Below are 12,738 nucleotides of genomic sequence, written 5' to 3' on the forward strand. Positions count from 1 at the left end.
ACCTCGGAACCCAACACACGTCCCATCTTTGGGATAATAACTTGCAGGGGCCCTCAAACTTTTTAAACAGGGGGCCAGTTCCCTGTCCCTCAGACCGTGGGAGGGCCGGACTATAGTTTAAAAAAAAAAACTATGAACCAATTCCTATGCGCACTGTGGGCCCGGGACGCGTCGGCTGCTAAGCAGGACAGGCAGCGGCACCCGGCGGGCCGGATACATGTCCTCGGCGGGCCGCATGTGGCCCGCGGGCCGTAGTTTGAGGACCCCTGATCTAAGGCTTCCTCGGTGATGGTGCAAGAATAAAATATCTACGCCCAGCCAGCGTGGCCCAGGGGTTGAGCATCGACCTAGGAACCAGGAGGTCAGGGTTCGATTCCCAGTCAGGGCACAGGCCCGGGTTTCGGGCTCGATCCCCAGGGTGGGGCGTGCAGGAGGCAGCCGATCCATGATTCTCTCTCTTCACTGATGTTTTTCTCTCTCTCTCTCCCTCTCTACAGTCAGTAAAAACGTATTTTTTTTTAAAAAAAAGAAAGAATAAAGTATCTATTATAGAAACGGACACTTTTAAATGATCTCACAAGACTCGTTGTCCCTCTGGCCCCCACCCCCCAGCACGTGAGGAACGAGGAAGGGCCGGCTCCCGGTGAGGTTGGGCGCTCTTACTCGAGTCCGCCTTTCAGGGCCCGGTACACCTCCTCCACCCTGGCGGGCTGCGGCTCCTTGGGGGGGCTGCTGTTCTTGTGCCCCAAGTTATGCATCTTCTTCAGTTTGGCCTGAGGCTTCTTGAGAGCGGAAGCATTTTCAATGAAGGAGTTACATCTGTGAAAGAAGGGAGAGCAGAAATGGGCGCTCCGGCGGGCGACCAAAAGAATTCCACGGAAGAAATGCCTCGCAATCATCTCGTGTGTGTGTCCGTGTCTTGGGGGGGAAGGCAACATTCCAGGCGGGAGGATACAGCTGAGCCAGCCTACACTGCGTTTCTCGGCATGAGATGTAACTGCTGAAAGGTGGCAGCGTTGCTGGGCCGTGGCTTCCTCCAGTCAGGTGACACACCCTCTGAGTGAGGACGTATCATGCTACCGGGACCCCACTCTGACCACTGAGCCACACGCTCCCGGGTGAAAATAAGAAACAGGCAGAAGGACATACACCGACTGAAAAAAAAAACACGTGCATTAGCAACGTCAGGCATGTGCATCTACCAAATTAGACTAGGGTGTGAATGACTACCTTGGTGGTAAAGCGTGGTAGGCAGGACAAATGGCTGATTCTGTGTAGTGTGAAAGCACAGCGCACAGGGCTGGACTGACGGGTTTTTCTTAAGCTCTGTTTTCGCGGCGTGCGTTAGGTTTGGGTTTAACATCAAGCCCAACGTCTCTGTGAGTGGCAGGGAGGCAGCCAGGATCCAGCAATTTCAAGTCTGGGTATTTCTCCAAAGGAAACAAAAAACACTAACTCACCGTGCTTTACACGCCCCTGTGTTTCCCGCAGTGTCACGGACAGGGTCCACGATGTGGAAACGACCGTCCACAGGTGCATGAAAGAATGGAGACGCTGAGATGGGCATGCATACAATGGAATGTTATTCAAGCATAAAAAAGGGTGGAATCTTGCCCTTTGTGAGAATGATGGACCTAGAGCAGGGGTGGGCAAACTTTTTGACTCGAGGGCCACAATGGGTTCTTAAACTGGACCGGAGGGCCGGAACAAAAGCATGGATGGAGTGTTTGTGTGAACTAATATAAATTCAAAGTAAAGGAGCGGAGGGGAGAGCAAGAGAACCGGATAGAACAGCCGTATCCGGCCCGCGGGCCGTAGTTTGCCCACGGCTGACCTAGAGAGTATAATGCTGAGGGAGAGAAGTCAGACAGGGAAAGACAAATGCCGTATGATTTAACTTACATGTGTAATTTAAACACACACACACACACACACACACACACACACACACACACACACACCCCAAGCCCAGAGAGACAGAGAACAGCTTGGTGGTCGCCCGAGGTGGCGGCGGGTGGTGAGCTAAATAGGTGAAGGGGGTCAAAAGGTAAAAAAGAAAAAAAAACAGGTAGCAAGTCAAACTAGTGAGAAAAGGACAACATATGACGTTGCAATGGATGAATGACAAGCCCTTCTTGTCTTGTACGAAAACATGCAACTATCCACCCGCAGACAGGCGCACGTATGACCTAGGTATTCCCCAAAGTAAACAAAAAGGGGGAAAAACCTCACAGAGGACATCTGACCTCGTTGGGGACGACATAAAAAACCGGAGGAGGTTTTTACACAACGCTCCGTAATGACGAGTGCGTGGGAAAAGGCGGGTCTGTTGTAGCTCGGAGAGGACCAACGGGCTCAAAACACTGGGAGGGGAGGCTCTTGGGTGATATTTATCAAAGACCTAAAAATGGGGGTGGGTGGGAGGAGGGAGAGCTATCCCCATATATTCATACCTTTTCCTATATCTCCAGCCACCTCCTTTGCAGGAGAAAATCTGAATGATAGAAAAGAAACGTCACAGCCTGGCCGGTGTGGCTCAGTGGTTGAGCATCGACCTATGAACCGGGAGGTCACGGTTCGATTCCCGGTCAGGGCACACGCCTGGGTTGCAGGTTTGATCCCCAGTAGGGGGGCGTGAAGGACGTAGCAGATCCATGATATTTCACCATTGGTATTTCTCTCTCCTCTCTCTCTCTCTCCTTTCCTCTCTGAAATCAATTAAAAAATATATTTTTTTTAACAAGAAAAGAATTAACAGTGCTCCATTGGGGTGGCTGACATATTTTTCAAGGCAGAAATGAAAGTCAGACGTGTGTCCATGTGCATGCGTGCGTGTATGTTTGCATGTGTGTGTATGTTTGTGTGTGCGCACGTGTGTGTTTGCATGTGTGTGTATGTTTGTGTGCGTGCGTGTGTTTGCATGTGTGTGTGTGTGTGTGCATGTGTGCTCACATGCACGCTGACGAGGCCGGTGCACACGGATGCTCCGCACAGCACCAAAGCTCAGCTCCCCTCAGCCGCCTCCCAGGGGGAGCCCCGGGACTTGCCTGGACCGCCGCTCCTGCAGGCCGCTGAACCCCGCGAACGACTGGCTCCGAATGATGCCATTGGGCCCTCCGGGCGAGAAGGACTGGGTCCCCACCAGCATGATCTCCGGGAGTCTGGCCGGCAGTCCTGGAAGGCGGGAGAGTGTGGCTGTGAGGGCAGGTTCAGACAGACAAGCCTACGGGTGTCACCAGCCAGGCCGGTGCCACGGGGTCAGGTGAGTCAGGAGCCCTGCGGGCTGGGACGCCGCCTCCCCAGTTCTCCCTGAGCCAGAGGGTGGCTCTCAGGTGCGAGACACGGCCTCCCGGGACAGCAGCAAAGACAAAGGCCGCACCACCATCAGGCACCAGGTCTCCTGCGGGGATTGGTGCTTTGAACAAGGTTCAACCGCGCCTTCAGAACCCACCTCCTTTACGGGTTCCTTTCTCCGCACGACCGTAACGTTTCACTCTCCCCAAGAGGAAGCCGTGGGCTCTGTATTTTTTCACATTGGGTACATTTTTGGCTCTTATCCGTTTAATCATTTTTTTTTTTTTAAATTTGAGTTATGCCCAGCTGGTGTGGCTCAGTGGTTGAGCATCGACCCAGGAACCAGGAGGTCATGGTTCGGTTTGATTCCCGGTGAGGGCACAGGCCCAGGTTGCAGGCTCGATCCCCAGGTGTGGGGGCGGGGGGGGTGGGCAGGAGGCAGCCGACCCATGATCCTCTCCTCATCACTGATATTTCTGTCTCTCTCCCCCTCTCTGAAATCAATAAAATAGGTGTATTTTTTTTAAGCTGAGTTATTTACATCCAGTCTGTCGGTTGTGTAAGCAAAAGCAGTCAGTCCCATCCCCCCAAACGTTCCACGGACCCGCTTGGAGGGACTCCTAGTCCCAGCCAACCACGGATGGTTTCTGACTCTGTTTTTAAAGCTTATTTTTCAAAATAAATTTTAAATTACACACACACGCACACACACAAAACCCACAGAAACTTCGTGATGTTTACCTACTTTCAACAACAGTAGCAAAAACACAGCGAGGCCACGCCCCCGCTCAGGCCCGTCCTGCCAAACCCGTGGTCACGCGGGGCGCAGCCTGCACCCCGGTAGGAGGCCCAACGCGCGGGGCGCCTTCAGAGAGGAGTGAGCTTACACTCAGCTCCTCTTCCTCCCGGGAGGGTAATTGTTTTTTTTTTTTTTTTTTTTAATGTTTTTATTGATATTTAGAGCGAGAGGAAGGGAGAGGGGGAGAGAGAAACATCAATGATGAGAGAGAATCACTGATGGGCTGCCTCCTGCACGCCCCCCACTGGGGATCGAGCCCACCATCCCGGCCTGTGTCCCAACAGGGAACCCAACGGGCTCCCTCTCTAGGTTCATGGGTCGATGCTCAACCGCTGAGCCACACCGGCCGGGCCTCCGCTAAAGTGTGTTTGGAAGATAAGCTCCAGCCGCTGTGGCGACCATGCACATGAGGAGACAGGAGCGCTCCCAGAGAAAGCCGGACAGTGGAGGCGGCGGTAAGAACCCCAGAGAGGAGAGAAGAAAGGGGAGCGGGAACCGCAGCCAGAGGTGCACCCCGCTCAGCCACTTGCTCCCTCCGGTCCAGACTCACCAGTGGGGACCCAGCCCCATGGCCAAGCGCAGCCGCCCCAGGCCGGGCCCCCAGACAGCGCCCTGGGGTCAGGAGGCCGGACCCACTCGCCGTCCAGCAGGGGAGCTCCGTGCGGAGGGGAGCGGCTCCCGTGCCCGTGGGAGTCTCCCAGAGCGGGCACTCCTGGGCCGGGGGATCGCATCGCAGGTGCCCTCCAAGGACCCGCCTACAGGCCGGCCAAGCTGAAACGCCCCGCCCCGCCCCGCCCCGCCTCGGGAGCCGCACTGGGGTAGCCCAGCGGGACGCGGGGGGAACGCCGCCGCCACCGGGCTCTGCACCGGCCGGAGGTCGCTCCGCAGAGGGAGGGGGCCGCCCCGCACAGGGAGGGGGCCGCCCCGCACAGGGAGGGGGCCGCCCCGCACAGGGAGGGGGCCGCCCCGCACAGGGACGGGGTCGCCCGCGGAGGGAGGGGGCCGCCCCGCACAGGGAGGAGGTCCCCAGAGGCGGGACGCAAGCCCCTCCCCCGCGCACGGGCCTTTAACCCCCTCCCCCTGGAAGAAAGGCTCGGGGTGCAGGCTTTCTTGCAGGTTCAGGCGCTGACTCACCCGCCAGCCCAGCGCTTTGATCCGGGTGGGACTGTGCGCGCACCCATCAGGCCCGGGGGTGGGAGGGAGGGAGGCTTCTGTTTGGGACATTCTCAGGAGTGTTCCCTCCACCCCCGAATCTGTGCTTTTTAGAAAATGATATATATATATATTTATTTATTTCAGAAAGGAAGGGAGAGGGAGAGAGAGGAAGATCAACGAGGAGAGAGAATCGTGGATCCGCTGCCTCCTGCATGTCCCACACTGGGGACCGAGCCCGAAACCCGGGCCTGTGCCCTGACCACCGGGAATTGAACCCTGACCTCCTGGTTCATAGGTTGACCCTGAGCCACGTAGGCTGGGCTAGAAATTATATATTTTTAAACCAAAAAAGGTTTTCTCTCTCCTGCAGTGGGCCACCTCGTTTCCGCCCTGACGCCGGGCCCCCACCCGAAGGCCTTCTGGTGGAATGAACATGGGATTCAACCTGGTTGGGGGGTCGGTCCCCAGGGGATTCTGATGCTCAGCAGAGAACAGAAAAGGGGGGGAAATGATGCCGAATTGGCTGACATTGTAAAACTCTAGTTAAAATAACCGTGACCATTTCTCAAGTCCAACTTTGAAAATCTGCTTTTCAGTCTTAAGCCTCTCTCTGCACCGTTTCCATGAACTGAACAAGAGTGAAACAGGACCGACTGGGAAATAACTTCTCTTCCCCTGTCTCCCCAACAGGCCAGAAAACCCCCGAGGACAAGCCATGTCTGTGGGGACCTCTCATGTCTGCGGGGACCCCCTCATGTCTGCAGGGACCCCTCATGTCTGCGGGGACCCCCTCATGTCTGCGGGGACCCCTCACGTCTGTGGGGAGTCCTCACGTCTGTGGGGACCCCTCATGTCTGCGGGGACCCCTCACGTCTGTGGGGACCCCTCATGTCTGTGGGGATTCCCAAAAGGAGTTGGGGTAACACCCTCAGAGGCTTCCCATTATTTCCGTGTGGAATGATGACCAGCGGGGAGTGTCCAGGGGAGCGGTCTGGCGCTCACTGGTCTTTCTGGTCTTAGGATGATCGTTATCGACCAGGAAGGAATTTGGAGGCAGCACTGGTTTAGGCTGGGGTCTCTAGTTACCCTGCAGGCTGACTCCCGGCCCAGGTCCAGTCCTAAGAGAAGCAGGAATGTGCAAAGGCAGGTCCAGCAGAGAAGAGGAGTGGGTGGGCTGGGGGTGGGGAGTAGAGCGGGGTCTCGGGGCCACGGGCACACAGAACACGCTGTGTCCGCACCCAGCCGTGGGGGAGGGGAGAGTCCTGGGTGGGCCTCCAGCCTCCTCGGCCCGCCCCCAGCTGCCACGCTCCCTCATCATCTTTTGATGTCAATGTCTTTTTCATTTTTTTATTTATTATTTTTTGTTAATCCTCAGTTGAGGATATTGTCCCATTGATTTTTAGAGAGAGTGGGAGGGAGAGGGAGAGACAGAGAGAAACGTCGATGTGAGAGAGACATCGATCGGTTGCCTCCCGCACACTCCCTGACCAGGGCGAGGGAACCTGCAACCGAGGTACGTGCCCTTGACCGGAATCGAACCCCGAACCCTTCGGACCGCGGGCCGGCGCTCTATCCACTGAGCCACACCCGCTGGGGCTATTTTCTCTTGTTGGCAGTGTGCGATGCCCCCCACTTTCCTTCTCCTTGCACCCTTCCACCCAGCCCCGCCCTGCAGGCCTTCTCCAGATATTGTCTGTGTCCATGGGCTAGCCAGCCGTGGGCAAACTACGGTCCGCGGGCCGGATCCGGCCCGTTCGGCTGTTCTATCCAGCCCGCGGAGCCGAAAGAGCGGAGGGTTCTCTTGCTCTCCCCTCCGCTCCTTTCCTTTGAATTTATATTAGTTCACACAAACACTCCATCCATGCTTTTGTTCCGGCCCTCCGGTCCAGTTTAAGAACCCATTGTGGCCCTCCAGTCCAAAAGTTTGCCCACCCCTGGGCTAGGCGTATATGCATACAAGTTCCCTGGTCAATCTCCGCCTGTCCCTGCCCCCACCAGCTGGACTGGGCCGACCGTGGCGATAAGGCAGTGGCCAGCGGGGAGCTGGCAGGTTACCGGGGCGACACGCAGGCAAAAATGAAAAATTCCACCATCAGCCCCGGCCAGGGTTGCTCAGTGCTTGAGTGACATCCTGTGCACCCAGAGGTCACAAGTTCGATTCCCCGTCAGGGTGCGTTCCCGGGTTGTGGGCTCGATCCCCAGCAGGGGGCGTGCAGGAAGCAGCCGATCCATGGCTCTCTCTCATCGATGTTTCTCTCTCCCACTCTCCCTTCCTCTCTCTCTCTCTCAAATCAAGAAAAACATATTTAAAAAAATATTCTACCTCCACTCCACGTGTTAGTGGTGCTGAGGATGGGAGCAGGCCCAGGAGCATGGGAGAATATTTTTTTTTTTTGGGGGGGGGGGGGCGGCGTTGATAAATATGTTCTAAAACCGTGTGTGATGGTTGCACAACCGTCTGAAACTGAAACTGCACTTACATTGTATGGCATGTGACTCGGACGTCGATAACGCTATTGAAGTCAGTATCTGTGTCTAGAAAAAGCTGTCATTCCGTCTCCAAGAGGAAATGCCAAGGAATCAAGACTTGGACAAGGAACAGCGGACTCAGTCACCTGAGCTGGAGGCTTCTGTGGTCACAGTGTTAACCATTCTGTAGCGACTGTTACGCCCGAGGACGGTCATGACAACTTTATGAATATGTATATGAAACTGCCACAAGCAGTGTGTGTGGGGGGAACCAGTATAAGAGAGATTGTAAGTAAATGAGTATTTCTGAGGTTAAAAAATGTATTTTACGTTTATTACTACATACGTGCAATAAAAGATTTAATTTTAATAACTTTGCATAAGTTTGTTTTTGGAATGATTTTAGTGGAACAATTTGCTTTGCAAAAGGGTGAATTTGAAGTGTCAAACCTGTTCAGGGTCCTCAAACTGCGGCCCGCGGGCCACATGCGGCCCGCCGAGGACATGGATCCGGCCCGCCGGGTGCCGCTGCCTGTCCTGCTTAGCAGCCGACGCGTCCCGGGCCCGCAGTGCGCATAGGAATTTGTTCATAGTTGTTTTTTTTTTTAAACTATAGTCTGGCCCTCCAACGGTCTGAGGGACAGTGACCTGGCCCCCCGTTTAAAAAGCTTGAGGACCCCTGCTGTAGATACTTTCCCAGATGCGTGTCCCACCGCGCTTTCTGAGGAGTCTCTTTAAGCCCCGTGTGTGTGTCCCTCACTCTCCTTTCCTAACCATGTGCCCCGTCCCCCCGCCCGCCCGCCCCGCACACACATCTGGGTCAGGAGCAGAAGTATAATTCCGTCGTCTGAAAGAGGCACGCGGGCCAGATGTAAATAGCCTGCTGGGCTCCATGAGTATTTAGGGCGAATCCTCCAAATGGGAGTCTGTTTATTGCAAGGTGCCTGTTACAGAAAAGCCGACTAATCTGTAAAAAAGAGAGAGGGGTCTGTGTACGTCACTGGCGACGGCGTACGGGCCGCTTTAGAATCACTCAAGGCCAGGCTCATCGCCGCGGCTCCGCGGTCCACGCTGTGCGCTCACGGGTGATAGATGCACGCACGCGGCCCGACGCCGACGGAGTGGGTGGAAACATCTCGAGAAACGCTCCACACGGCCTCACTCCTCACCAGGAGGCGGAGAAGAATCGAGAAGAACCGAGCCGGCCTCATGGGCAAGCAGCGGACCTGCTGAGCCTCGAGCGGCTCTCGGCAGAGTTTCCCCCCCAGGATCACAGACACGCACTGCACGTGCAGCCGAGTTCCAGCACCCTTCCCTCGCCCCATCACGCACCACGCGGACATCCCCACCCCGACTTCCCACCACCCCGGAAGGCGGGGCTTGTGCTGGAGAACCACAGGGCGCAGGAGGGGCCTCTAACAGGCACCAGGGCCTGAGGGGCACAGGGTCCCCGGAAGCCTCAGGCTCAGCCCGCTCGGAAGAAAGAGGCAGAAACTCGTTATCTCTGGAAACGGATGTTGTTGGTTCTCCTCCCGTTTTTCTTTTTTAAAAGAAATTTGGGGCGGAGGAGCCTTCTTTATTCTTTTAATATTTTTATTGATTTCAGAGAGGAAGGGAGAGGGAGAGAGAGAGAAACATCCATGATGAGACGCATGGACCGGCGGCCTCCTGCACGCCCCCTACTGGGGATGGAGCCCACAACCTGGACCTGTGCCCTGACTGGGAATTGAACTATGACCTCCTGGCGCCTAGGTCAACGCTCAACCACTGAGTCACGCCGCCTGGGCAAGCCAACTGTTTTTTTGTGTTTTTTTTTTGGGGGGGGCGATAGAGATACATTTATAAAACTGTAACAATCATATTTTGGATACAATTTTAAATTTAATTTTACTTGAATTTCACAAAAGAAAAAGAAGTTGATGGAATTGCAGAATTCATAGAAATATTTCCTCTAGACAAGAGATATTTCCCCTAAAATATCCGTTCAAGATTAAAAAGAAACTGTGAGAACATTAAAGGCTGAAGTCATTATCATTTTTTCCAAGGACGTGTTTTCACTGTGTGTACAGACTGACTTGCTGTGAAAGATGTGTTCGTTGGCCCAGCCACACGGGCACGAACAGGAAGTTCTGAAGATACTGAAGCCCTCTGTACAGTTGGTAAATGTCAGCCCTGGACTCTCCCCACGGCTCCCCCTCCCTCCTGGCTGCCCCCTCCCACCGCCAGGACCAACCCAGCCCCCGTCTCCCCGGACCCAGAGCTACAGGGGGGAGGGGACGCTGGTCCCATCTCCCAGGGCCTTCAACACGCACCACTTGGCCCCAAGCAGCTTAGCTTCCATCTGTTTTACATATTGGCCTCAGGTAAGGCGTTGTTTGCAGAAAGTACTCGGTGGGAAAAGGATTTGAACACCCTGCTCAAGGTCAGCCCTCCGGCCCTTGCAAGCTCCCCCAGTCCTGATTTCCAAGAATGGAGGCTTTCCCCCTAACACACCAGCTCCTTGGGAAGCCAAGTGCCGGTCTGCCTCCTGGTGTCTTTACCTCGCACTGCCCTGAGCCGGCTCCAAATCAAACGGGAGGAGGCAGAAGGTGCTGGGGCCCAGGCTCAGCGGGAGGCGGGGGCAGGGAGTGGGCTTTGCTCCGTGCCCAGCCCGGTGCCAGGAGCTCACGGTCCAGGTCCTCTCCAACCCTATGAGAGGCGTTTCTTTGCTCCCTTCCCTCCCTCCCTCCTTCCCCCCTCCCTCCTTCCCTTCCTTCCAGCTTTACTGAGCACCCGTCTGTGCCAGGCGCTGGGGTACAAAGGCAGAGCTAGCACCCCAAGACCTCACCGCCCCGTGAGAGCTTCATCCAGAAAACGGCTGTGACCGGGTGGGTGCAGGGTGCAGGGGGAGCCCCGAGGGACTCAGGGAAGTTCTCCAGGGGACCCAGAGCCGAGCTGGGCCCTGAAGGATGAGGAGGGCCTTCCAGGCGGAGGGAACTGCATGAGCGAAGGCAGGGAGGCAGGGAAGAGCCCGCCTGGGCGGGGAGCTGTGGGAGGGCGATGGGGCCCAGGCCCAGGAGATCTGCTGGGTGAGGTTGGGGTCCCAGAACCCACTCCCTGGACCCTCTGCCTCCTTGACCTTTGCTCCCGGCTGGCTGGCCAGGAAGAGGCCCCGCCCACCTGCACAGAAGGAGGCTGTGACATGGGAGAGAGGGATGAGGAAGGAGGGGCCAGATGGTGTGTGTTTTGGGATGGCTTCGTCCTCCTCCGACACCATGGCAACCAGGGGGCAGCTGGGGAAGTCACCAATGAGCTGGGCGGAGGTGAGGGGGCGGTGGGCTGGGGGTAGGGACCTCTGCTGCCCGCTCTGAGCCTCAGTCTTGGCATCTAGACTATGGGCACGGCAACCCAGTGTGGGCCCCTGTCAGCCCAGGTGCCCCAGGAAGCGGAGGCCCAGGCTGGACTCATGACGGGAAGGCCCGGAGGGGAGGGCGGGGCTGGGGAGGGCCCTGCCTCATCCTGCAGCTGGGGGCTGGGCCAGGCGGTGGGGAGTCCCTGAGTCACGTGGCCTTCCCTTCCCACCAAGCAGCCCCCCACCAAGCAGCCCCCCACCAAGCAGCCCCCCACCAAGCAGCCCCCCACCAAGCAGCCCCCCACCAAGCAGCCCGCCTGGGCGCCCACTGCACTGTCACTGCCCAGGAGCCCCCGGGGGAGCGGAGACGGGGCCGAGGCACAGACACGGGGATGGGTCTCCCTGTGACCCTGGCAGCGAGAGGCCTAGGCGAGGGGGGGTCACCCCTGAGCTGCTGCTCCGATGACGACAGTCCGGCCTAAACCACCAGGAACACGTGCTCCCCCCAGCTGGGGCCAGAACCTGGAATCAGGGCGTCTGGGGCTGTGCTCCCTCGGGGGGCTCCTGGGGAGGGTCCTTCCTGCCTCCTCAGCTTCTGGGGGCTCCTGGCCGCATCCCTTCCATCTCAGCCTCCGTCCTCACGTGCCCACGCTTGTGATCACACGGCCCCGCCCCCCTACTCTTTCTTGCGTGTTCACGTGGCCCCCAGCTGTTTCTTAACGAATTTTCTGAGGAGGGGTCTTGCCTCGTGAACTACAAAACGGCATCGCTAGCGGGAAGGGCGCAGTCAGGACCTCGCGTGTGATGTAATTATTTCTGAGTCCCTGTGTCCAGCCACGCTACCAGCTCCCCCAGCGCCGGCACCGCCCCTCTGTACCGGCGTCTTAGACCCGTGGTTCAGCGCAGGCTCGGACAGCCCAGGTCACCCGGAGCGGCTCAGCTCCCGTTGTTCTCGTCAGTAAAGTGAGGACCTGATAGCTAGTCCGCAGGGCTGTTGCCAGAAGACAAGGAGATGGTCTCTTTTTAGCCAGAACTCGCCCTGGGAAGAAACTCAGGTGGGCGCTCTAATGGGTAAAGCCAGGCCTGGCTTCCAGGGCAAGAGGGACAGCCCTAAGTCACCTGCCGTCACTGTCCTCGCTCTCTTATTCCCCCTCCGAGAAATGACAACGGAGCCGGGGAAGCGAGGCTGGTGTGGCTCAGTGGACAGCGCGCCCGCCTGCGGACGGAAGGGTCCCGGGTTCGATTCCGGGCACAGGCCCGGGTATATATATATTTTTAAAAATAAGGGGCTGGTTCCCTAACTGGTTTGGCTCAGTGGATAGAGCATCGGCCTGCAGACTGAAAGGTCCCGGGTTCGATTCCGGTCAAGGGCATGTACCTTGGTTGCGGGCACATCCCCAGTAGGAGGTGTGCAGGAGGCAGCTGATCGATGTTTCTCTCTCATCGATGTTTCTAACTCTCTATCCCTCTCCCTTCCTCTCTGTAAAAAATCAATAAAATATATTTAAAAAAAAGGGGGGGGGGCTGGCGAAATCCCTGGAGGCCTTGAGGAGAGATGTGAGTGGCGTCCGTTCCCTGGGACGGCCGGACGGAGCCTCCAGGAGATTGACAGCCCCCCCCCCCGCCTTCCATTCTGGGGGTTCAACCAACGCAGGGCGGAGCCGCCGCCTCGGGATGGCTGGAGGAGAGG

At 56.9% G+C, this 12,738-nt stretch overlaps 1 protein-coding gene across 7 annotated transcripts in view; it reads right to left on the minus strand.

The window, feature by feature from the left end:
* Positions 1-12,738, minus strand: part of RIPOR2 (RHO family interacting cell polarization regulator 2) — a 95,878-nt gene that overhangs the window by 32,174 nt on the left and 50,966 nt on the right. For all 7 annotated transcript variants that reach the window (XM_080649400.1, XM_080649402.1, XM_080649403.1 and 4 more), the window contains exons 2-3: positions 3,048-3,174; positions 664-819 (exon numbers count right to left, since the gene is read on the minus strand). In XM_080649400.1, the coding sequence (XP_080505526.1) occupies positions 664-819; positions 3,048-3,174 (283 nt within the window). The remainder of the gene's footprint in view (positions 1-663; positions 820-3,047; positions 3,175-12,738) is intronic.

Source organism: Plecotus auritus, assembly GCF_963455305.1.
Source record: "Plecotus auritus genome assembly, chromosome: 12".
Taxonomy (NCBI): Eukaryota; Metazoa; Chordata; class Mammalia; order Chiroptera; family Vespertilionidae; genus Plecotus; species Plecotus auritus.